We start from the raw sequence: 26217 nt of genomic DNA, 5'->3' as shown, positions 1-26217 counted from the left end.
ATTCAGGGCAGATATTGCCAATGGTTTGATGTTTTCAGGGAAAAGGAAAGTAGGAAGGCCCTCAATGGACATAACACCACCACCAAAGAAGAGGAGGAAGCCAATAGCTCCGACTGTTACACAAGATGTCTGATTTGATAATACGGAGCATTAACCTGTATACGGTCCCAAACGTCGTCGTCGTTATAGTCCATCTGGATTATCCACAGTCATGTGTTCAAAATGCAGTCTAGTATTGTCCTTCGTTCCAAAGAGGAACTGTTTCCAAAAATTCCACTGCAAGAACTAGAAGGGAAAATGAAACAGTTCTATTACACAGCAGGAATGAATACATGTGTTTACAAATTAAATTATTCACGTACAGGAAACCTTTTGCTCGAGGTTATTGGCAAACACTTTTTTTCTATCATATACATATAAACGTGGTCTACTGGTGGCAATGTTGCTTGTAAACATTTCATAATTTTTATCAAAAACGTCTAAAACTGACTGAATTGTATTTCGTTAAGCATAATAAATAAATATAAGCACTGAAAAAAATTTGTTTTTATTTTCATCATTTGCCAAATAAAGGGTTAAACCACTATTAGTTGTTTACTTTCCTGTTCCACTAGCAAATAGAGCGAGTGAACAACGACTGGCTATATTCCACCACACGAGCCCTAATCTCTTACTTTACCTTCAAGGTCCTTACACGAAATGTACAGCCAGCCGCAATTGCCTATTTTCTAAAAAAGTCTCAATCCTTGCCTCCTGGGATTGTAATTCCAGTTAGCACTTCCGTAATACTCGTGGGATTATCAAACCTACCGGTAACAAATCTAGCAACCCACCTCTGAATTTCTTTGATTTCTTCTTTTAATCTTCCCTTGTGCGGTCCAACACTCTAACAGTACACTAGAATGGGTCGCACTTGTACTCTATACACGGTCTCCTTTATAAATGGGCTACACTTTCCTAAAATTATCTCAATAAAACGAAGTAGGGCATAAGCCATCGAGGACAACGTACTGGGTTTCATTACTTAAGAATCCTCGAGCCACTCAAATACCTGGGAACTTAATCCGTATGCTTGGGTTTCCATTAACAGTCTGCAGTCTGACACTGTGTTAAACACTTTCCAGAACTCTAGGAATATGGACTTCCCTTGCCCTTCATCCATAGTTTGCTGCGTATTTTGTGAGAAAAGGACAAACTGATTTTTGCGTGAGTGACGCTTTCCAAATTGTGGGCCGATTTCTACACAAACTTTTCCATCTACAGGAAATTTATTGTATTCCAATTAAGAGTATATTCAAGAACTCTGCAACAAAAAATGTTAAGGATATTGGTTTGTAAATTTGCCAGTCTGTTCTTTTGCCGCCGGCCGCGGTGGTCTAGCGGTTCTAGGCGCACAGTCCGGAACCGCACGACTGCTACGGTCGCAGGTTCGAATCCTACCTCGGGCATGGATGTGTCTGATGTCCTTAGCTTAGTTAGGTTTAAGTAGTTCTAAGTTCTAGGGGACTGATGACCACAGATATTAAGTCCCATAGTACTCAGAGCCATTTGAGCCATTTGTTCTTTTGCCCTCTTGCATCTGGTAGTCACCTGGGCTTTTTTCCAGTTGCTTGGGACTTTTCACTGGGCCAGAGATTCGTGATAAATGCAATCCACATAAGGGGCCAATACTGTAAAGTATTCTCTGTACAACCAAATAGGCAACTTAGTTGTTCTCTACCTCTTTCTACCTTTTACATGCCCGGGACATCTAGCAATTACTTTGTTCAAGACTGATTCACAATACCCCTGTCGGTGACTTGCAACTACACTGGTGGACATTCAGAATACTATACGGAAGCAGGCAAGTGCGACAAAACAGTGGACAGTGTGGTTTCTCTGAAGGATAGGAGTGACCGCTTCTGATAGCCGCAAGAGGTTAGTGACCGTATGTGGGGAAACAGCGTCACGTCGGGCATCAGAGAGGGCACGGACTGTGCGGACAAATGCAAAAGCACTGGCCGTCCAGCAATGCACACAAACCGAGCAATGCCCCGTGTGTCGATGACTTGATAATGGAGCACAGGTGAGTCACGTTTGATGAATAAAGGAGGGCAACAGTTCTGTCACAGGGTACCCTCTATATCATCATCCGTGAGGATCTGAAGACGATGACAGTGCGTGCACAATGGGTGCCCCACTCCCTCATCACTGAGCAGAAACAGAAGTGTGAAGCAATGCCAACAGTTGGTGCACAAGTACAGTACGGATCCAGTGGAGTTCTTTAAGGGTCAGTCACCGTCGATGAATCGTGGTGCCTCCACTAGACTCCAGGAAACAAAGACCAGTCTATCGACTGGAGACATACTGGGTCCCAAGAAGTCACGGCTGGGGCAATTCATACACAAACAAATAACTGTTCTAGGATCAGGAAGGTGTACTGCTGATGGACTGGCTTCCTTCCAATACAATTTTCAACAATAATCAATAATGTAGTTCACTGCACCAACTCCGCTGACACATTCAACTGCCACGGATTACGGAACTGTGGCGTTCTACTTCAATATGAGAATGCGTGACCACATGTCAGTCAATAGAGACCATTCCCACCGTGAGTGAACTAACATTTACAGAGGTGACACGTCTTCCATATTCGTGAATCTGGCTCTTAGTGACTGCACTTTTGGGGTAAAACGAATATTCAACACCACCAATGAACTTCACGCAGTTGTACATCAGCGCCGCCGGGACACCCCCAAAGAATGGTATGAGACACAAATACATAAGCTGCCACTATAATGCCAAAAATGCACACACATTGGCGGGGAATACCTATAATATATTCTGAACTCGTTTATTCATTAAATGGTTTCTGTGAACACAAAAATTTTGAAGTGCCAATCATTTTTGAAAGCCACAGTTACCATGTCCTCCATAATGGAGCCAGTGCGATGGTATGTTTGTACAATGCTTCTTTGTGAATGATTTAAATTTCATGATTAAGAAAACTTCTTTCCTTTTGCTGTATTCTACTGCAACACCAGACTGGTCAACAAGTGACTTGACAGAAGCCTGCTACACTCGTCAAGATTATTGTAAAAAAATAATCTGTACAAGCAAATTCCGACTGACAATTCTATAGATCAGTTTTAGATCTTCATGATGATTACCAACATGATTTTAATAAAATAATAGTAACAGTAATAATAATTAGTGTAATTTTCACTGATACTCTCCAACAGCAAAGGACCAAGCCAGTTAACTATTGGTAGGAATACCTGCACCTATTATTACTGAATTGTATATTTCTTGGATAAAGCTAGGTAAACCGAGTCACATGGCAAATCTCGTAGTGACCTCAACACACTTATTACCTCTCGCCGCCACGCCTACACCAGTGCAACGTTTAGTATCTATGAACTTTTCGTGGGACCATCAATACACGACAAAGTAATTATCGTCGCCACAGCTGGTTTGCTTTCCAGCCAGTTCGTTGGAATTTCACGCAAACGAGACGGAAGGCTACCGCCTAGCATCTCTTCTATGAAGTTTTGTTACAGACGGAGGACGTAGACTGATCTAAAATTAAAGTACCTTAACCCATTACTGCACATATTATAATAAAGATAGACGTGGCCGCAGTGATCACGAATGAGCTGCGCGTATATCACACGTTTACGTTGTGGATTAGTTTTGTTAACGTGAGCATAAGTGAAATCATGGCCTTTGTGCTTTTAAATGCCATTCTTCAGTACAATTAGCGTTCTGATTCGCAATACATCATCTAGTAATTTCTTACCAGCACAATTTATTTCCGCTATATGCTCAGCACCTACGTTAGTTAATAGTACAACGTTCTTGAGAAGGAAATTACAGTGCTTAAACAGCACTTTCTTCAGAGTCAGTCGCAGAGGGCACGCAGACAGGCGAGCGCCTCGTAATTTGGGGCAAGGGCCCGGGCGGTGCGGCAGCGCCGTAGTAAAAACTCCAGCAGGCAGTAGTAATGACGTCAGCAAAAAGAAACGTCGATTGTTCCGTCCATCAGGCGGGGAGCAGGCGCGGCGCAGCGTTGTGAGCCCGCTGCCGCAGGAGTGGGGATACAGCGGTAGGGGGAAGGCTGGGGGACAGGCGGGTGGCAGGCAGCCGGCTCTAATGGCGGCCGCCAGCTGACGACGCACGCGCGCCACGCCATGCCGCGCCACGCACGCACGCACGCACGCACGGCGCCCCACGCCGCGCAGCGCCCTGCTCAAGCTTCGCCGGTCCGAGCAGCGCGGCACCCATTGAGGGGCACGGTAGCATGTCAGCCCACACAGGTCGACTATGCACTGAATCCGCTACGCAGCAGTGCCACTTAACTCGAGGAATGACAAGAAATGCGCATAAATCGCCGTAAAACAAAAAGGGCTATACTGCCTGATTATACCCTTGCAGGCTATTACTCACGTAACCACTACACAAATCGAGTTGTCGCGAAGGCAGATGTCATACAGATAACTGGGAAGAATTGGCTGTGAAACATACCCACAAAACACCCTCTTAGAAAACAAGCGCCCGACCAATTTTTGAAAAACGTTATCGGCCTATTGCCAACTTGGACTGGGCAGAGAGAGAGAGAGACAGTACAAAGGGCTATTGCAATGACCTATAGTTTGCTCACCAATTGTCAAGTGGAAGACTGAACGAGAAAATGTTAATACATCACATAAAGATGCATCATATAATTTAGAGACCGTACATTTAAAAACTCGTCCTCCTAACGACATCTGAACAGTGCGCAGAACCTAAAAAATCTGGAATTTCTGTGAGTCGTGGCGACAGTCTGCTACCGTACGCCATCCGTGAATAGGGTGTAAAGCTTGTGCATTATGAGCTGCAAAATACAAATATGAATTTGAGTACGAATGAACACCATACAATTTAGCCACAAATGCGTATCTTCAGAATGGTTAGAAATGGACCTTCACTGAACACAACTGCATTAAGAATGAGTGTCGTGGATAAAGCAGCAACAGAAACACCAAATTGGGCAACAATAGTTACTCTAATGTCACAAACGTACAACGGTTATAGTGACGAGACGTAGTCTAATACCTAATGCATTTTTAGTCAATTTGCAGCAAGGTATTTCCGACATACAATTCAGAGTTGTCATCATAAGTGTCTTCTCATTACGAAACGACATGCAGGCAGCCTTTGCGAGCCGCACTCGCCACAGCCTTCAACTAGCAGAGTATGAGGGTAGCATATGTGATGGTTTGAGCAATTGTCCTAATTCCTTACTAGATGGAACTTTCCTAAATGCTGGGAGAAAGTGTCGAACTTTTCTTGGCATCATAAATGACATGAAATACAAAAACCATACACTCTGTGACGTTTCTGAGGAGGAAAATGTATATCTCGTTATCTGGAAGGTAATTAAATGGCTGTTTACTGATTATACTTCGGTAATCGATGCCTAGTTAAATTTATACTGATACGACCCCTTCCAGCGAAGTTTTTCATGGTGCGCACTGCCCAGTGTCTGCCAAATTTGCAAGAAGTTTTATTAACCGGCAGTGCTCGATTTGGAGAGCAAACTTATTACACCGGTATTTTAATGTAAACGTATTAAATGGTATTTTAATGCAGCGACCAAACCATACGTCGTATATAAAAAATGGAGGTTGGAAATATAAGGGAGATGCGTCACGCGTCGTCCTTGTTGCGGCCATACCACGGCAGGTAAACAAACGAGGGTGAGTGAGGGAGGTGTGGAGGGGGCGCCGCCTGTAGATCGATGGCTGGTGCGGAAGCTGCGGAAGGGTCGCCAGGCGTGCCCTGCTCTCGGCTGACCCGTGACCTTTATCCCGGCCTCCCGTCCACCCACACGCACGATACGCACTTGACGCTGACCAGCAAACCGCCGAAGGCCAAAAACTATGCAAACTGCCCACTATAAACCAATCAGTATTCTTCATATATGAGGTAAAGATTATCCAGAATATTCTTCCCATGCAGGTTTCATAAGCGGACACCAACTGAGTATCAATATGCACTTAGTTATACGAATTGTTAGCGTTTTCCGAGTTCCATTGTAAATGGCGACCTGAGTGCCTACAGTGTTCAGCACACAGTGTCGGCTGCACGGGGGCGCAAGGACGATACAGATCGGCAATGCTGTACAAGAGAATTTCGCGCCCAGCACTCCTCCAAAAATCAGAATTCTTAGTTATGGCAAAAGTTCTTTGCAATTTAAAGGCGGGAAACCAGTGTAGCCGTGGTGAAACTTGTAAACAAACCCCAAAATAGCTTAGCGTAAATGATTCGCCGAACAACCCAACCCAGCACAACGTGCAAATATTTGCGAAATATTTTGAATTTAATTATTTAGGCCAAACTAGTCACTGAGTTGAGTAACGAAAACATGCAATAAAAATGACGCTTGTACATGGTACTTTATGACTGACGAGTGAGAAAACACACTTACATGAATGTGCAGTTTAAGTCTGATTCTTTAATTTGAGTTGGGATGTTCCGCTGGTATACCAGGACCCGTGTACTCTTCCAGATTCTAACAATCAACAAGCCTATCCCGCAATGTTGTGGGAATGGCTTTTTGTGACCTAAAGCTGGCCCTGCCAGTCGACTTTGGGTCCAGCAGTGTACTAGAATTCTAAATTTATGGAACGCATGAGATTTCTCTAGCAGCTAGGTGGCGTTATTTTTAAGTACGTCCTTACGACGCATGAGGTGTACTGGAGAAATCACTGTATTACACATACGTGTTGATAATACCTCATTCGGAAATGCTCCCTCTCGAAACCTGGACAGCAAGCTACACCGCGATGCAGAGCGCCTCTCTTGCAGAGTCTGCCACTTGAGTTTGCTAAACATCTCCGTAAAGCTATCACGCTTACCAAGTAACCCTGTGACGAAACGCGCCGATCTTCTTTGGATCTTCTCTATCTCCTCTATCAACCCGACCTGGTACGGATCCAACACCGATGAGCAATACGTAAGTATAGGTCGAACGAGTGTTTAAGACACCTCCTTTGTTGATGGACTACATTTTCTAAGGACTCTCCCGATGAATCTCAACCTGGCACCCGCCTTACCAACAATTAATTTTATATGATCATTCCACTACAAATCGTTCCGTACGCATGCTCCCAGATATTTTACAGAAGTAACTGCCACCAGTGTTTGTTTCGCTATCATATAATCATACAATAAAGGATCCTTCTTTCTATTTATTCGCAATACATTACATTTGTATATGTATATGCACCAAGTGCTTATCCGCTGCAGATCTTCCTGCATTTCGCTGCAATTTTCTAATGCTGCAACTTCTCTGTATACTACAGCAGCATCCGCGAAAAGCCGCATGGAACTTCCGACACTATCTACTGTATCATTTGTATATATTGTGAAAAGCAATGGTCCCATAACACTCCCCTGTGGCAAGCCAGAGGTTACTTTAACGTCTGTAGACGTCTCTCCATTGATAACATGATGCTGTGTTCCGTGTACCAAAAACTCTTCAATCCAGCCACACAGCTGGTCTGGTATTCCGTAGGCTCTTAGTTTATCAGGCGACAGTGCGGAACTGTATCGAACGCCTTCCGGAAGTCAAGGAAAATGGCATCCACCTGGAAGCCAGTATCTAATATTTTCTGGGTCTCATGAACAATAAAAGCGAGTTGGGTCTCACACGATCGCTGTTTCCGGAATCCATGTTGGTTCCTACAGAGTAGATTCTCGGCTCAAAACCCGAAAATAGCCAGTTAACCTGAGATTAAATGAACAATACCTTACTTCATAATTTCGCAAAGGTTTTAAATATATTCAATAAATCTGGCTAGAGATTTCATCAAAAAGACGTTTTGGAGCAACTACAATAAATTATGGATGTCTACATATGACGTGTTTAGGAAACTACAAGTCAACTTAAGCTTCTTCGTGAACGACAGTGTTAGTGCATTCTATTACACTTTACAGTTTTCGCTGCACTGATAAAATCGAAGGAATGCAATGCAAGGAGCGGTTGGAATCTTGTTGACAACTATTCTGCAATGCGATAAAGGAAATCTTTATTAAATTACAATCGAACAGATTTCAGTTCCCACTGCAGACACGGCGACGAAGGTGACTCATACCGTGTAACCTAAAGATCTAACTTACAAACAACGAACGAATGGAGGGACTGTTAGCTGGGCAGGAGTAGTTAGAGCGGTGAGGGCAAGGAGAGTGTTTACGACGCACAAGCCAAGTGGGTCGACAGGTGCGCTCATTCAGCACCTGCCAAAAACAATACGTGTCTAGTCGTTTTCGCCGCCAAGGCCGACGAGCACGATCAGTAGATGAGGCTACCTGCATTTCTTTTTCATATACCAACACAACGGATGTCGCCAGTAGCGTTCTCATACTACTACTACTACTACCACCACCACCACCACCACCACCACCACCACCAAGTTAACAGCAATCATAGAAACTTGTATTACGCAAATTTAACCCACTTACAGGTACCCCTCCCCCCTCACATTATCTGTTGCCTAAAAAACTCTCTCTTACGACGGATTAACTTAGCTTTACCGCTCCATCATCCACTCCTACCCATTCGATTTAGAGTTTTCTTATTGTAAGATATCGAGCTCAGTCTTCTTCCGCAAGCATCCAGAACGTATTAGGGTACTCCGCACAAAATGTACACTCTTACGCAGCTTCCAACTCCAGGCAATTACTATTCATTTACATGGTTGTCAGTCCCAGGGCGCGACCTTTCACTCATCTGTGACCAGTAACCTAGCAACCATTTATTTGGAATATAATTAAATAGCTAATGCGAAGGAAATATGTTAGGTAATGCGAGAAATACAATAAAAATACCCTTCACGTATAGTGGAGGGTGACAATGTACCAGGTAAATGTTTCTAGCGGCACACTGGCTGGCGCAGCGCTGCGCGACACGCCCCCGCAGGCCTACGTGTCGCGGGCCACGGCGAACTATCCTTGACACGAAGGGGCGGGGGCAGGTGCCCGTTCCTCAATTAGAGAACTCGCACTCAGCCAACCGACCTAGTAGCACACTTGCTGTGATCACCTAGGCGACAAAAATCCCGGCGACACCGCCTTGCTACCCGAAACTGCTTCTCGATTATCACACACGGTGGCTCATGACTTCGTCAGAATTCTACATCGCCGCCAAACTTAACGATATTTCGTTCGACGTAAACTATCTTAAAGACTCGAAGTTTTATTAATAAAAACATGGGCACTTTCATATTGCGAGGGAGGGTACGCCGCAATCTTGCATCTTCGGTGTAATCGCCAGGGTCTGAAAGATTTCTCCGCCCTTTCGTAACACGTATTGAAAATATTGGCGGAGGTCTGAGTCTCTTCACAATGCCGCGGTTGCTGAAATTCTATTTTATTCAAGGCCTTGGTGCTGTTCATCGAATCACTGGTCCATTACTGACGTTAATGTAGTCATATGTCTATACAGGTTGTACGAAGAGGAATTGTCAATATTCACGGATATGACACGAACTATGTCCCGAAGCAAGAAAGTCGAGAAACCAGCGGCTCTAAAATTTATACCTTAAGAGCTATGAGCACTAAATCTTCGATACTGAGAAATCTCCTCTAATACAAGTTCTTTGGTTTCCATACTTTGGGATGACGTAGTATGAGCCAAAAGAAAGAAAAAGTCAAGTATGGGCTCTAAAATGAATACCATAAGAGCGATATTTATTTTAAATTTTATTCTATTGGCTTTAAGTACGTGCCAATACAGCCATCTCAACAGTGGCACGCCAATTATGACGGTACGGACGTAAGGACAACACAACAACCAGTGCGTCGAGATATGAGCGCTTGTTCAGCAGAAGAGATGCGTATCACAGTATCTAAGATAAATGCTCACAGCTCTTACGGCATGCATTTTCAGAGTCCATGTTTACACAACCTTTTTGCTTGCAATGAACATTCATATCATATCGCTGTATAATTACCATCCATATTGGGATATCCTGTATACGCTATTACGATGGCTGAATAAGTAACGACAGGTATGCTGCTTAGGCCGGTATTTCATGTTTCTTTGTCAAAACTGATATGTCAAATATTTATGTCAAGGAAATTTGATCGTGTAATAGGCAACTTTGTGAAATCTCGACCCTCGTCAAATAAATATGATCAAATCTAGAGCCTCGCCGTAGATTTGATCATAAATGTCGTTCGTCTTCTGTTCACTGCGATGTGAAATGTAACCGCTTGGAGTGCTGGTGTCGCTACAGCTATCTGGCATTCTGTAGCGTATTTTCATTTTTTTTTTTTGAACAAAACTACTTCGATTAGGGAGGGGTAAGGTGGGGGGAGGGGGGTGAGCAAGAAATTGCGTTATGAACTGTGTGTTGATGAGCAGGTGGAATTTGCTGCAGGCGACACCTGTCCAAAATCACAACTACAGCCATCCACCACTAGATCTGGATACATCCAGGCAGCTTTTCAGCAAGCGGGAATAGAGGATGTGGTCACACACTAAAATAAAAAAAATCTTTCTTAGCTTTGCATTCTACTTTGTCTATTTTTGAACTCTGGATGCCACAAGTTCAAAAGCACTTCATCAGTTTCCTGCTTTTTTAAATTTTGTCGTTGTTGGAACACTAATTCCATTTGTTAAATTATTCAAAAAATAAAAGTTCTTATTGCTCATACTCTCCTGTATCAAGAAATCCCAGTGCCACAGTTTGCCTATCTTCCATGGGTATAGCATTTCTCGAGAGAGTATTCTGTTTTGTAATATGAGAAGCCCCTTGACTGAACTAATACTGAAATACACTTTCATCCATTCGTAAGTTGACTTGACGTCATCCACTTGCAGCTTTCGTAACAAATTTTGCTGAATGATTTTATTATCTCGACGTAATACCTATGGCTTCTAGTATGTTTCCTTTTTTCCGCTGCTTTTATTCCAATTACACGCACAATGCTACTGTAGTACTACTAACTGCAGTGCATAATAAGTTGTTACCCGCTATCTTGAAATTTGACGAAAAATATGACGACAGTGTAACACCTCTATTCCGCGCCACATCAAAGACCTTTGTCAAAGAAATACGATGGTGTAATACCAATACCGGCCTTAAGGGGATACGGAATCACCTATCCCCGCAATGTTAATATATGCCTACTATAGGGAACATTTTCTCACAAACTATTGGAGACAGAGAGGTAAAAATTTTACTGTATGTGCATTCATATGTTACAACAATACTGAAACAACAGTTTATTGTCAAAGTATTTTCTTACAGAGATATTGTACATTTATTTTTAAGTAAATTTTTTCCATCGCTTTTTACTAGACTATCACCCCTAAGTCTTTTGTAAATCAAGTAATTAAAAAATCGTTGTTTCAGTATGTAATAGGGACCTATGTCACTACGTCATAAAAATTTCAGACTTCTAGGTTGACCAGTACCTGAGATAATGTTCCTAGATGAAGTAAAAAGTAAACTTACGGGAAACGGAGAAAGAAGATTAAAACATTCCTGATCCGTAGCTAATACCCCCTTCACAGTCTTCATAATCATCTTCAAGTCTTCTTTTGGCACCCCTCTGCACCTGTCTTGCTTTTTTCACTAATGTCTTGATTATATTATCAGCATGCCTTAGTCTGTGCTGATCTAAAAAGAACATAGCACGTACCGTACGGGAACCAACACACATACCCAACTTTTGAAGGACCTGGCATTTAGTTATATTTCCAAGATTGAAGGTTGCCACAGCATCATACACACCAAAATGTAGTGTATTAATTCCGACAAACACTGTTTTTGGGAGACGATGCCATATCACACTATTCAAGCACTCGTTGGGGTTCTGCGTTTTTCCGTGAAGACATTTCATCAGAAGACTTCTGTCAGCCAGATCTCTGAAAATGGGCTTTATTTCTGCCATGATGGCTGATGGTAGACTGTGGTGGTGAATGTATTTCTCTCCTGTTGTTAGCCCCTATTGTATTTACACCAGCTGTTTTCACCTTTGGGGCACAAACCATGTTGTGGATGCTCATCCATGGATGCGGTGTGGAAATATAAAGCCCATATAGCTCTCCTCATTTCTTCAAGATTGCCTGTATTTTGCCTGATTGCAAGGCCATAGCAGTTCTGAATGTGGTCTATTATGGAATCAGTCAATCTTCCTCTGCCATCCAAGGTTTTCCCATCATCTAGTTTTTTCCCTTTCATAACTGATTTTAACTTTCTCAGCCTGGCACCCATTCTCTTCTGCACATGTCCTATACATTCAAGTTTGCTTATATTTACACTGTTCCCATATGGTTTGCTTTCCAAAACTTCTTTGAATGCTTTAGAGTCACCATCTCCCAGATATTTGACATAGCGAACATTATACCACTGTGAAGAGCAATGAAAAATTTTCTTCACCCCAGCAACCTCCATGCCACCACTACTACCATAATAATTAGCAATACAGTCATCACTGTGTTCATTTTTCAGCCTGCCTGTGCACCTACAGTATTTAGACATTATTGCAACATCAATAACCTTGCCAGTATCAACACTAGTTGCTGTTACAACACCATTGTTGGAGGTGTGGCCCCTTTTCTGCCACGTGCCATCAAACGCCACTGTGAGGTCACGACTGCCGTCATTTTCTTCCACTGCTTCTTCCACAGCAACCTGCATTGACTTCTGTGCTACATCTTCAACTGCAGATCCTAGTACATAATTGTAAGCTTCAAACTTTGAAGGTGCACTTGGAAGATTTAGAACACCACATAGCATATCACCAGCTGCTTTGCCCTTACCAATTGCTCGCAATCCATAAACTAACCTAATATTTACACTATAAAGTTCAGTTTTCTTGTATCCATTATTTACAGTTACTGAAACCGAACTTGGAAACTTACAGCTGTATTTACAAACACTGCATATTAAATTAAACTGGGCAGCCAGGCCAACATGGGATTCTACTTTCAGAGAAACGTTTCCATGACATTTTTTGCAGCACAAACTGTTTTCAAGAGCTTCACACAATATATTCGTATCAATGAGTTCAAAAACTTCATTCCCTCTATCAAGTAAATTATATTTCTCTTCCAAATCTCTTAGTTTTTTATGAGAAGCACTGTTTTCATTTGGTGTAAGTTCGTTCGGCAAATCAGTAATAAGTGGATTCACATTTTCCAACAGTGATGATGATGAACTGCTTTGCTTTGCTAATGAATCATTATTTCTTTTCTTTTGCCAGTTCACACGCTTTTTAAATACTTTTGCTTTAGCTCTAGGCATTTTCACTGCGAAAAATGAAGCACTAAATACGAAATAACTCAACAACAACTACTTTCTTATATCACACTGTTTACAAAACAGTCCCGCCACAAAGTCAAAGAGTAACTTGAGGAAACCAGAGAGAAACATTTTCGGGCAACTAGTGTATAAATAGTCGCTGGAAACCGGGATATTTGAATTCATGTCACTTTAAAGGTACTGCCAAAAAGTTCATGGTCAGCCACGAGAGACGTGTATAACTAAAGCGCAATACCCGATCTCACAAATATATAAAAATAAAATAGTTATAATTGTAGTAGAGCTATGTATGATACGTCATTTTAAAGAGGAAACATGGCAGAATATAATACGCCAATAAAAAAAAATTCGATTTTTTAACCCAAAATCCGATTCCGTATCCCCTTAACAATACAGTGTCTGTGATGGTCATAGCCGCAGCGTCCCTGGGAACAGCACGCTGTGGTGCGTAAACTATGTTGAAAGGTCCCTTTTGTCGGTCGGCCAAAGATTCACCAACCCCGCTCTGTGACAGTGTCCAGTTAAAGTAGGTCCCTAGGGCTTTCACAACCTCACAGTTACGACTTTCTTCGCAATAAAGAACCAGTTTTTGAGTTCCGTCAATAGCCAGTAATCCCTCTACACCCAGAATTACACCGTGTAGCGTACGCGTGGCCCCCACATCCCCCCGGCTCGGCGCAGTACTCACCTTGGACAGCTTCTCGCCCTCGTGGTGCGGCAGCAACGTGCGCAGCGACTGGAAGCCGGCGTTGATGCTCTGCATGCGGCGGCGCTCGTTCGAGTTGGCGATCTCGCGCCGAATGCGCTTCTCCTGCTCCATGTGGCTGGTACAGGGGGACGACGCCCGCTCGCTCAGCCTGCAAACAGCCGCACCTCAGCGCCCGGCTCCACTCCGGGGATCTACTCGGCGCCTGATGCACCTCCGTGCTCAGAGCGCCGCACCACTGCCTCTGTAAACAGTGGGGCTACTAACTTAACCAACTCATTACCGCTTCACTAACTCAACCTACTCATTCATTTCGTCGGTAAAAACTTAATGATCCGCGAGATAAATTGTGGCGACACTTCCCAACACGATACGTAAAACCATGCGTTTACCATATTCCCCAGCCACGCCCGTGTCCTCCTGCGGCCAAGGCAGCTGTCTCCGGCCTGGAGATAATGCGCCTGTCCTCCCGTAATCCTCCCAAATAGTTTGTGGAGGCGGTCTCAAGAGAGTGAATTTTCTCAAAATATCAGGTGTTTCACAGTACCAGTTTCGGAATCACATTTTTGAAACTACCTGACAGGAGACAACATTTTACAGTCTAGTGTCATCTGCACCAGCGGGAAATTACATACTTGCAGCTAGAGAATTCGAATGGTCAAAGGAGCTGAACGCTGAAAAAACTTTCGCAGACCTCTTGAGAGAACTCTTTTGGCTGTAATCCTGGGTGTTGGAAGTCGTCGCCTCTCTGCTTCGCAGGTGCTGATTCGAGAGTAGTGAGGTGTTGATTTCTGGTTCAGACATTTAGTGATGTACCTTGATCCACGAAGCATTTCCACCAATACGGTAAACAGAATTAGTAAGTGCTTATTCTTTAGAATTCCCATTCCGGATTTTCTATGTGAGTGTTGGATCTCACTGAGTGCGCACATGTTAAATTGGCACAGGCCATAAATTCCATTCGCTTCTGTCGAAATCTGAGAGTGATATATCGTGCCCTACTGACGCTTGTATTCGTGTTTTGGTGGTTGTCTGGAGTATCGGCGGAAGATGCAACGAGTCAGCTGGAGGCGGTGTGTTAACTGCCTGCGGTGTGCATTTTCCATTCCAAAGGTCGAATCTCTGAATCCTTATGAAAGTAGTTAAATAACTACAGTACATTCCATTACAAATTCTGGAGTTGTGGGAACTCAACTCTTGTCTCGTGGACCGAAACGAAGTTGGCGACCATATTTTAATAGTGCAGCAAATGGGATACACCCATTTCATTGAGGTCACGTGGCATGCTATGGAATCCCTGACCAGATGTCGCCCTCGTTGCTGCCTGTGGAAAATTATCAAATGCACGTTATGAAATGCGTGGGAATTTCATGTGAACTATAGACTGCCGTCTGGCGGTATCTGCGACGCACTGCAATACAAAGACTACCAGACAGCGAGACGTACCCACAATCTGACTAACTGTGTTTGGCTCAAGGGCACTGGAAAAGGGACGGTTATTCAAACCAATGAGAAGCTGGCATCCTATGACATGAAACCTTAGCCCCGATGGAAATTCTAACACGCCTGCACCTCGACTTCGAGAACAGAATGATGGGTCCCACTTCGGAAGATGCGAACAACAGCTCGTCACGGGCAAGGTCCGAAGCTCGGTCATAGGTACAGGACTTTGCGGGCTTCTTAAAGGCAACCGAAGCTCGGCAACAAACTGCACTTGTGCTGTTTAAATAAATAATTTCGACCACAGTCTTTAACAAATATGAATTTTTATTCGGGTGTACCACACAATCATAATGTATGTAAATATAACGCAACTTGCTCTGATCAAATGCATTATCAACACACGCTATAGGAACTGTCAGGGTACCATATTTTATGTTGCGAGACAGTGTCAACAGAAGCTTCATTGATTGGCAACAGGTGTTTTCGCCGATAAAACGCTATGCTTCAAGACAAAATTGTCGCTATAACACTTCGTTGATAAAAACCATGCTGCTAGTGAAGAAAATGGTCAAATCCTGTTCTCGTGTTGAATTACCGGTCTGTGACATGCACTGCAGTTAATTTCCGTCTTAGCAAATTTTGGCGTTTTTCGTTTCCTGCTGTACCAATTCAAGCTAAGTGGTACTTCTGACGCCAATACGAAACAATTTTGGTTGTACCAGCGACGAATCCCATGCTATTTACTGTAAGAGGGTGTGCTGAAAAGTTAATACCTCCGAATTTACGTGAAAATTCTTCTTAATTAGAAGAGTTCGTCCAATTCTGGAGCACAGTGCTTCAGTACGACAATGCTAGACCACACACGAACACTGCGGGAACTGCAACAATCCGACGCCTTGGGCTCACTGTCACCGAGCATTAGGGCCGTTGCTAAGGGGTTTTGCCGCACTAGACGAGAACTGAAAAATGACACTCCCCCCTCCTTTTACATCATTGGTTTCGTCGATGGTCTCTTCCCCACTCATCACCACCAACCTGCAACGGATCAATAATGCGAATCTCGTTTTATAACAGTAATTATCAAAGAGTCCTCATTGTCTCGGGACTGTCCTCAGTTTTCATGACTTGTCCTCAGGCCCTTTAAAATTAACTGAGAACAACAAATGTCCTCATTTCTTATTGTCCTCAATTTCTGGAATTTCCCAAAACAACAAATAGACAGATATTCTGTTTTTTCTCATTTGCTGAATCCTTTCGCTGTTTGATTTGAAATAACCCTTTTCCGCACCAGGCCGCCGCCTAGTCTTGCCTAATGGTAGAAATGTCGACTTTCATCTGTTTCCAAAATTTACATAAATCCTTCGACGGCTGAACTCTAGATAGCGATAAAGCGGTGCAAGCAGAGGCGATGTTGTGGCTCCGTCAACAAAGTCAAACATTCTGCAGTGACTGTATCAATAAATTGGTCTGTCGCTGGGAGACAGGTGTTCGTCGTCAGGGTGATTATGTTGAGAAATAAATATGGAGATACGAAGAATAAAGATGTGGAATGTTAGTATAGTTTTAACAAGACAGGTTTAAGGAGTTTTCACATAAAGAAATCTCTGGCATTTTTCAGCACGCCCTCGTAATAGTTATGTTGTCTCTTTAGGACAAGCGGCCAATCAGTCTGTAATGTGCGAAAATGTGCTTTTCGCTAGGGCCACGCGTCCGGTAGACTGGCCGCTCAGTGCAAGTGTACTCAGGTGACGCCACTATGGCGAACTGCGTGTCGCTGAGGATGAAATGATGATGAAGTGAGCATAACATCCAGTACCCGAGCGGAGAAAATCCGCGACCCGGCAGGGAATTTGAAACCAAGCCTCTCGCACGCACGGCATTCTGCCGCGCTGGCCACTCAGCTATGGAGGCGAACTGTCCAAAAGGCATCATGGAGTTCTTTGGGACACTATTTCACGTGGTCCGACACACACTACTGTTGGATGAATACGTCCACAAATGCCAAATATTCTCCCTGAAGCAAGATACCTTGCACCCCGAGAACGAAACAACGACACGCCTACAAATAGTTATCTGAGCAGAAGAGCAGGGTCAGTGCCGCTCGTGTGTTCAAGCCGCCACACCCCGCGTCATTCCCAGGGCGGCAGCGTCCGGCACGGGGGCGGGCTGGGAGCTTTCTCTGGGGAAAGCGGAGACGCGGCGGCGGGCTGGCGTTACGTAAAACGGCGCGGCGCGGCCGTGCGGTGAGTCAGGCGCGCGCGGGCGCCGTATTTATAGCCAGCGCTTGGCCGCGCCGCCGGCCACAAGGCCGTCTGGCCGCCATGTTGCGGCTGCCGCTTATCTCGGCCCCGCGCGTCCCACGCGTACGAGCTGCTCCTACCCGCGCCTTCACTCGCGCCGTGGGCAACGGACGGTTCCGGCAAACCTCACACTTGTCTCCATACTCAAGTTTCATCCAGGGATCTAAATCATGTATGAAGCAGTCCAAATGGCAAAATGATGCCAATAACTAAATGTCCGATGAATCTCACCGTCGAATCGCCACACGATTTTTCTGCCGAAGCTTTTATCATCTGCAACGATCGAAATAATGTTCGCACCATTGTTATCAGTACGAGAATGTGCAGGAGCTTTATTCCTCGAAGATAAAGTCCATACGTATCTGGTGAACAACTGGCCTGGATGTCATTTACCAACAAGTATTAATGTTTCTCAGATGTCTTACTGACTTATTATCTGTGAATCACAAAGGGAACATTTCGTTACGAAGCATTTACCAGTCAAACTTTTGGGTGATGCAGATTATAACCTGTAGCAAACCGTCATCAAAATAAAATTACCCAGAAGATTGAAGTACGAGAAGAAAAAGCTTTAATTAGTATGCAGGAGAGCTTCTCTTCGGCGAAAACGTTGGAATCTGTAACCACTGATGTCTACGTATCGCCTGTGCACGATTTCTCAAACTATTCACGAACAGTTGTAAACACTTCTCGTGGCAGTTTTATTTTGGGTACCTTGTATTGTACGCGCAAAGTTGACACTCGGCGCGGTGGTTGATGGGAGCAACTGCAAAGGCATTTCCCATTTACAGCCGCTCCCATCGGCCAGCACGCCGAGTGTCAACTTATGTTTGCGTGATTCATACGCATTTACTGCGAGCTTATATCAAGTTACACTAACTCTAACATAAAAACACAAATTACTCTTCATTTTCGTCCTCCATGTCATCACAAATTCTTTCTCGAATACTTCAAAATATGATAAGTTACGATAAAGGTCGCGACCGATGTCTAGAAACTTAAAAGGACACTTTCCTGCCTAAGTCAACATTTTGTTCGGTACGACGCCTTCAGGGAGCAATCTGTAACCAGGTTCCTATTGCCCACTACGTCGTCTGATTCAATTTGCCACCAATGTGATTATATATATATATATATATATATATTATTAGTGGGTGGGTCAGTGACAAAACATCGGAGCGGCAACAAATCCAATCACACAAAATAATGTGTGATTAGTAGAGGGGAGCCTGATGGCAGTACGCTACCGCAATTCGCCGTGCCAAATGAAATACCGATATTGAAACGCAAGTAATGTTAAAAAGTGTGTCATTAATTAAATTTGAGCCGGCCGAAGTGGCCGCGCGGTTCTGGCGCTGCAGTCTGGAACCGCGAGACCGCTACGGTCGCAGGTTCGAATCCTGCCTCGGGCATGGATGTGTGTGATGTCCTTGGGTTAGTTAGGTTTAACTAGTTCTAAGTTCTAGGGGACTAATGACCTCAGCATTTGAGTCCCATAGTGCTCAGAGCCATTTGAACCAATTAAATTTGAGAGACAGTTACAGACTTCATCTAGTTCCATTTAAAATGTTCACATTTCAAGCGAAATATTGTCGCCTACTTAATTTTTTTTTCATCTGTTAGTTACTGCTCTGTTAAGTTTTCGCAGAATGTGATGACCAGTAGTTGTAAAGCGCATCATCCTAACGACGTAGAAGAAAAATCACCTCCACTGAAATTCTATGCACGGAAATTTTTAGTCTGTTCTCAACGCTGTGTGTGTGTGTGTCCGCCTATGGTCCTATTTTCCGATCACAGCTGTTAACCACCTTGGTCAGTTTCCTGTCGAGCACTCGGACAGAGGTGTTTCTGGATTCTAGAGTCGTGGCGCAGGTGCTTCCGCGCACCTGCTGCGGCAAGCGCCCTGCCGGGCCCGCGACGCGACGCCGCAGCCACGAGGCGCTGCCCCGAGGCCGCAACGACGCGTCCTCGACACACATTCGGCCGTCTCCGCCTTCCCTACGGTCTGCCCGACAGACTCGAATATTTCAACCATCGCAGTCGTAATACGTGCCCCCGGTAAGTAAGGCACCGTTCAGGCCTCACATTTTAAGGGCAGGTCTTCACAACAAGAAGTTAACTTACTTCCACGAAACTTGCTTTCAGATGTCGCCGGAATCGTGGACTGGAAAGGCGAGAGATCAATTTGTAAACCTTAGCCTCCACCTATCAAAGTTGGTACTAGAAACAACATTTCGCTGTTTCCTCTCCCTCTGAAATGCTGTCTTAGGCCATGCGAACGACAGCTACCAGAAACTACGCAGCCCCATGATGTTGACGAGATTATGCTTATTGACAAATTATTTGGAACCACCGATGATACGCATGGTATCCCAGCAGGAATGGCCAATATTCTGTAATACGCCAGGAACGATCATCATCAGAAGAAGAAGAAGAAGAAGAAGAAGAATGCGGAGAAGTAGTAGTGGTCTCGAAAACCTGGACTCTGAAACGCATACCTCAAGAACTATGAACACTTGTTCATCGTCGCTACAATGAATCATCTCTTCTAATGCAGAAGTGTTCGCGGCTCTTAAAAGTGAGCATGCTTCGAATGATCGATCCCGTCATATCAATAAAAACTGACTATTCATCCTGGGACACAGCGTATAAAGCAGTTCCTTAATATATTTACTTGGTTGGTCCTAATGGTACCAACTTTTAACTGTAAAATGATCACGCAACAGTAATTCTGCTTCAACACCAGTGGCTTTCTTTGAGCCAAGTGCTGTTTGAGGAGGCAGTCTGTCATCTTCCTGAGTACTAGCTGTGCACTTTTACCAATGTCTTATTGCTATATTTACTTAGTATTGGAACATAAAAATAAACTTTCTGTACTGACAGGGTTGTTGATGGGTACTGCAGCAACAGTGCATTCCATGCTGTGCACATCCAATGAAAATTTTTGTGCCTTTCACTATTCTGACACTATTCGATGGAGTAATGATCACGACTTTGGATGTTGTTGTGGTCTTCAGTCCTGAGACTGGTTTGATGCAGCTCTCCATGCTACTCTATCCTGTGCAAGCTTCTTCATCTCCCAGTACCTACTGCAACCTACATCCTTCTGAATCTGCTTAGTGTATTCATCTCTTGGTCTCCCCCTACGATTTTTACCCTCCACGATGCCCTCCAATACTAAATTGGTGATCCCTTGATGCCTCAGAACATGTCCTACCAACCGATCCCTTCTTCTGGTCAAGTTGTGCCACAAACTTCTCTTCTCCCCAATCCTATTCAATACTTCCTCATTAGTTATGTGATCTACCCATCTAATCTTCAGCATTCGTCTGTAGCACCACATTTCGAAAGCTTATATTCTCTTCTTGTCCAAACTATTTACCGTCCATGTTTCACTTCCATACATGGCTACACTCCATACAAATACTTTCAGAAATGACTTCCGGACACTTAAATCTATACTCGATGTTAACAAATTTCTCTTCTTCAGAAACGCTTTCCTTGCCATTGCCAGTCTACATTTTATATCCTCTCTACTTCGACCATCATCAGTTATTTTGCTCCCCAAATAGCAAAACTCCTTTACTACTTTAAGTGTCTCATTTCCTAATCTAATATCCTCAACATCACCCAACTTAATTCGGCGACTTTGGATAAAAACACACAAATCTTGTATTTACATAGATATCTGTTCTCTCAAACGAAATCGCTGCATCAGTTCCTCAGAAACACACAGTAACCGTCAAAGTGACAGTTTATTGACAAATCCACCCTATATTTATCGTCTTCTCACTTACAGGATCTTTTTATCCGATTGTGAGGTGGCTGCGGGCAGAGCGACGGGGCACGGTTTTAAACCCAGACTGTGGCACTAGGTTGAGGCTCTTGAGAAGGTGCCTTTTCATTTCATTATAGTCAGGTGGTGCATATTTATAATGTCACGTACGATATGTGCTAGTTCAACTCTGTGGAACAGTTGTCCACTACAGTGTACCGTTACTGATGTCCCTTCTTTGGCGTTTTTTATCAGTTCTGACGCTGTAAATGTACGCTAAAGTAGACCTATAAGAAACATTCACGTGTGCCTACAACCGATGGTATACAAACATATCCAACTATACGCATTACCAATCACAGCGAATCTAGCAAAATAAATATGGATACTGCGTTATTTACTAAATATTTGCCTCTGTTTCTTTGGCCGGGATTTCGACTTTTTTTTCAGATCGACATGCAATACCCGTTGTCTCGTCAACGATTCTCTCTTCAATCGGACAAGTGGCCAAATGACTGGTACTTGAAGCGAGATCACTTGAACGACGAAGAGCTGCTACCGGGAAACAAACTGCCATACGACAAAATGTGGGGTAACGTTGCGATTTTCCTACCTTCCTCCGAATTTTAAAAAGATTTATCCAACCGCCTATATGGGCCTACCATTTACTAGGGGACTCTGATCCACTGTGCAACGGCATTTACAGACAGATCTGAAAAACCATAAGCAATGAAAGATCTTAGAACTGATTTGGGATCGAAGTCCGGACCTTCAGATTTGCAGTCTTACAACTGCCCAGCGTGCCATGTATCAGTTCGTTTCCCACTTCGTCTTCGTAACAAATATAGGTGAAAACCTCGAATTTCGCAAAGCTCATATTTAACTTGGCACCTGACATCTACGTCGGTAGCGAAAGCCCATTATGCACGTAGCCTGCATAATCGTCGGAAGGTAAGCTGCACGACCACAAAGTATTTAACCAATTGGGCATACATCACCGTCAGCAGTATAGGATGCTGATATGTAAACTCACACACAGCAATCTACGCGTACGTAGTCGTTACCTCGCCTTTACCTAGAAGAAAAAAAAATTCCCTTCGAGTTCCATGTATGGTGAGGAAGATGTTACAAGAAGCTCCTGAAAAATTAATGGTGAGCGAGTCGTGGTGGTGGTTTGAGCGTCTAAACAGTGACGACTTCTTTCCTCTCTGCTGTCGTACAGCCAACGCTTTTAACCACCGACGATTAATTTTCGAATGATTAAAACTTTTAAATATTAAATTCTTTCAAAATTTGCAATTTCTAAAGCCAAATTAAATTCCATTGTGAGGTTAAAAAACACGGGATTCCTTGACATCTGATTTTTCCATGTGAAATTTAAGTCCACGATAATACCGGGTTTTTCTGAAAGCCAACCTGATATTTTCTATTTTTAACGACCAAATTTCTAATGAATAAATTTGGGGACTAGTATTGGAGACAAAACTTCAAACCCAATTATTTAGAATTTAGTTCCCGGATTCGCACACGGTAGGTCCCATTGCAAATGCTTACGCCGAAATGACAACCATATCTAACAGACTGTCTTTGAAAGCACAGCGGAACAACACGCCTTACGATCAAATCCCATTAACATTTTGCTGCCCCCACTGGAATGGACGGCAAGCGTGGTGCCGCTGTACCCTGCCGCCGGTCGGACAGACCCGAGTCCGCTTACAACGCACGCGCGCCACCAACAAACGCCCCGACCTGGGCCAAGCTGTACCAGCCGCCTGGCTTCACAGTGGAATGCAGCCCGAGCATACCGCTGTCGTCTCCGATGGCAGCGACCTTGACTACAGGGTCCCCGTATCACTTCTTGAAATTATCGTAACTGCTCCAGTTAGTCTCAAGCTCAGTTTAGACATAGTAGGTTGTTCGTGAGTATATAAAATCATCAGATCCCACTTTTCTACACAACACAGACCAAAAACAGAAGTTTTATAACGTACGGAAATAACGGAGAAATTAAAACTGTCGCCCTTACAGTTCTCCATGAAGAGGCAAGAAGTAACACCGCAGGTCGTCTTTATAGTTCCAATACCGGCGTTAAACAGCACCTCCTACATTTGGAAACTGTCAATGAATTGGACAAGGCAAGTCGATACTGTGGTAGAGAGCTGCATATGTACCTCATAGAACCAATATTATTAGCAAGTGCACAATTTTAATTTCGGCTACATGTAGTATTCTTGAACCACGAATGGAGAACAGCTGCTAACGGGCACCAACTGCCGTGGTTTCTTAATACAGGGCTGCCGAATGGGTCAAAATCTCAGCAGCACCGAGCAAAAAATATTGGCTTTATTCTAGGATTCAGCATATTTAAATCTTAATGTACTTCACATTTAATTATGTCTGTCAAAGTATTACCACAAGAGCTAACCATCAACAAAACGGTTCGAAACTGGAAACATGACTTAGGCACCATCAGTACAATTACCACAGGAGCGATCATCACGAAGAGGTTCAACTATAACATAGCTGACATGTAGCTTTTAATTCTGCAGTGCGTGTGACAATGAATCGTTCGTGCAATGATGAAAGAAACAATTTCAAAATCTGAATGTTCAGATAGTACATAATCCAAATCACGACGGGGTTTCTAATGCGCCTTACGACTATCAGGCGAAGAGACATTACTACCGTTCCGTTGAGACTTATTTAGTAAGAATGGCTTTATACATAAAGCAGCATACTACAGGAACAAATTGCGGCGCATTTCCTTTGTGGCACAAATAACACGTAAAACGAAGTTCCGCTACCCTGCCATAAATATAAGTAGAACTCATACACACGAGAAAGGTACAGCATGTAAACGTAAAAATGAAGCAACCGATATATTGCGCTAAAACATGCAGACAATATGCGACCCCTAACACAAGCATAATTTGTTTACTCGGCACGACGGCAGTCAGCTGCGACACTGCATGTGTTACACAAATCAGTATTCGGCTGGGCAATTCCCTTGCCAGCCTTATTTTCCAAACCACAGGTATTTAGAACCTCAGAATTTGTTTCTAACAGAATTCAACGATCACCTTCATGAAAATACCGTAAGTACCTAATGCCCCCCCCCCCCCCCCCCCCCACACACACACAGTCAAAAGCTAGGCATTCATTGACAGTGGGCACAGAGGTAATATTTATAAATAATTCAATAAAGCCGTATTCTCATATATCTCTACGGACTGCAAAACAAAATTTAAAACTTATGCAACACAATAATCTGTGTATGAGTTGTATCTCCGGTTTGTGATTACGAGTCTCAGTACATTTCTTAACTTAGGTTTCAACGAGATCCACTAATATTAAAAATAGCATATATAGATAAATTAATATTAAAAATAGCAATTAACTATCGAGTCGCCATGTCACTGTATAATTAAATCGGACGTAAAAAATGAAAAACTGGAAATTTTCAGAAAATTATCTGGGTAAAAGTCCAAAGCTTTCGTTAGACATAAAAAAATGTCGTTCAGTTTGTCTGCAGATTTGAAGGCACAATTCATATTACGCCGAGCTGTAGTCAATACTACAGAAACCCACGTGGGTCTGTCCGCTACACGCAGGTGTAAAACTAAGTCTAATGACTGCCTGATGTGCGGGAAATCATAATCAGCTACACACAAAAATGACGTAGTTATCTTACATTAATAATACTCTATTATCATCTGACTACTGCAACATGGCGAGTTAAAATCAGCTGTGATGAATACCGGTACGCATGGCACAACACGTTTCTCCGTAATAGTCAAAACGGGAAGCGGCTTTCTATTAAATCCCTGCACTAGTCTGTAAATTCAGTGATTCGCTCGACAAACACGTTACACACATCTCCGATAATGTAATATTCAAACACATACACCAAGATTCGACATCTTCAACTTCAAAGAGACATACCGCCCACTCCCGCTATGGCGCGTCATATGGCGGGCGGTTTTGCTTACCTGCACAAACTGCCAATAACTTCCTTGTCTTGGTGTCGCAGTCCTTCTAAACAACGTTGCTCTTCACTCCGGTTAAATACTGACATATCTCGTATATCGACACTATTGTTGCCTATCAATTGTCTATGGCAATAAACGGAAAAAAGTTACACCTCTTGATCACAAATTCCTACGCCAAACCACACACGCAACGCCTCACGTTTTGTAATGGCGATCTTTGGCGGGAAACAGCTGAAGAGTTCACGTTCGTCACCGAATATTCATCCGCATCATACTTTGAAAGTGACAACACGTTCTCGAATACTGAATGAATTTCTTGCTTTAGTATGAACAAATATAGACTTTACTTCAACAAATAACATACATAAAGACTCAACACGTTACAACTTCCATAAAAACATGGGAAACATACGGCACTACATTCCTCCGCCAACGGCATCTAGCGCGTATGACGACGGTGTTGCCGGGCTGGGCGGGAAGCAGGCGATAAACATCTGCCAGCTGTACCGGTCTGCTCTGCTAGACTGGGAATACAATGATGGTCGGGAAACAGGATTTTGAAGTAATAAAATGAGAGTTATTCGTGCAAACAGACAATTTATTATTTAAAATCACTGCCGAAAAATACGATGACTCACCTAATACCAAAAGACACACATTATAATGGATACAATTATATATATATTTGATTTTAATAGTCGAATTAAAC

General features: G+C 43.4%; 1 protein-coding gene across 4 annotated transcripts in view; it reads right to left on the bottom strand.

Moving 5' to 3' along the window:
• LOC126194773 (transcription factor AP-4) overlaps window positions 1–25749 on the bottom strand; it is a 92724-nt gene extending 66975 nt beyond the window's left edge. The window contains exons 1-2 of one of the 4 annotated variants that reach the window (XM_049933062.1): window positions 25509–25749; window positions 13984–14152 (exon numbers count right to left, since the gene is read on the bottom strand). In XM_049933062.1, the coding sequence (XP_049789019.1) occupies window positions 13984–14152; window positions 25509–25594 (255 nt within the window). In that variant the 5' untranslated portion in view covers window positions 25595–25749. Of the gene's footprint in view, window positions 1–13983; window positions 14246–14305; window positions 14329–14393; window positions 15024–25508 lie in introns of those variants that run through there. The other 3 variants (XM_049933064.1, XM_049933065.1, XM_049933063.1) reach the window with 3 other exon arrangements.
• Window positions 25750–26217: the final 468 nt, after the last annotated feature.

Source organism: Schistocerca nitens, chromosome 7, assembly GCF_023898315.1.
Source record: "Schistocerca nitens isolate TAMUIC-IGC-003100 chromosome 7, iqSchNite1.1, whole genome shotgun sequence".
NCBI classification, from domain to species: domain Eukaryota; kingdom Metazoa; phylum Arthropoda; class Insecta; order Orthoptera; family Acrididae; genus Schistocerca; species Schistocerca nitens.
Note: the sequence above shows the minus strand (reverse complement) of the source record. Positions and strands in the feature narration are given on the sequence as shown.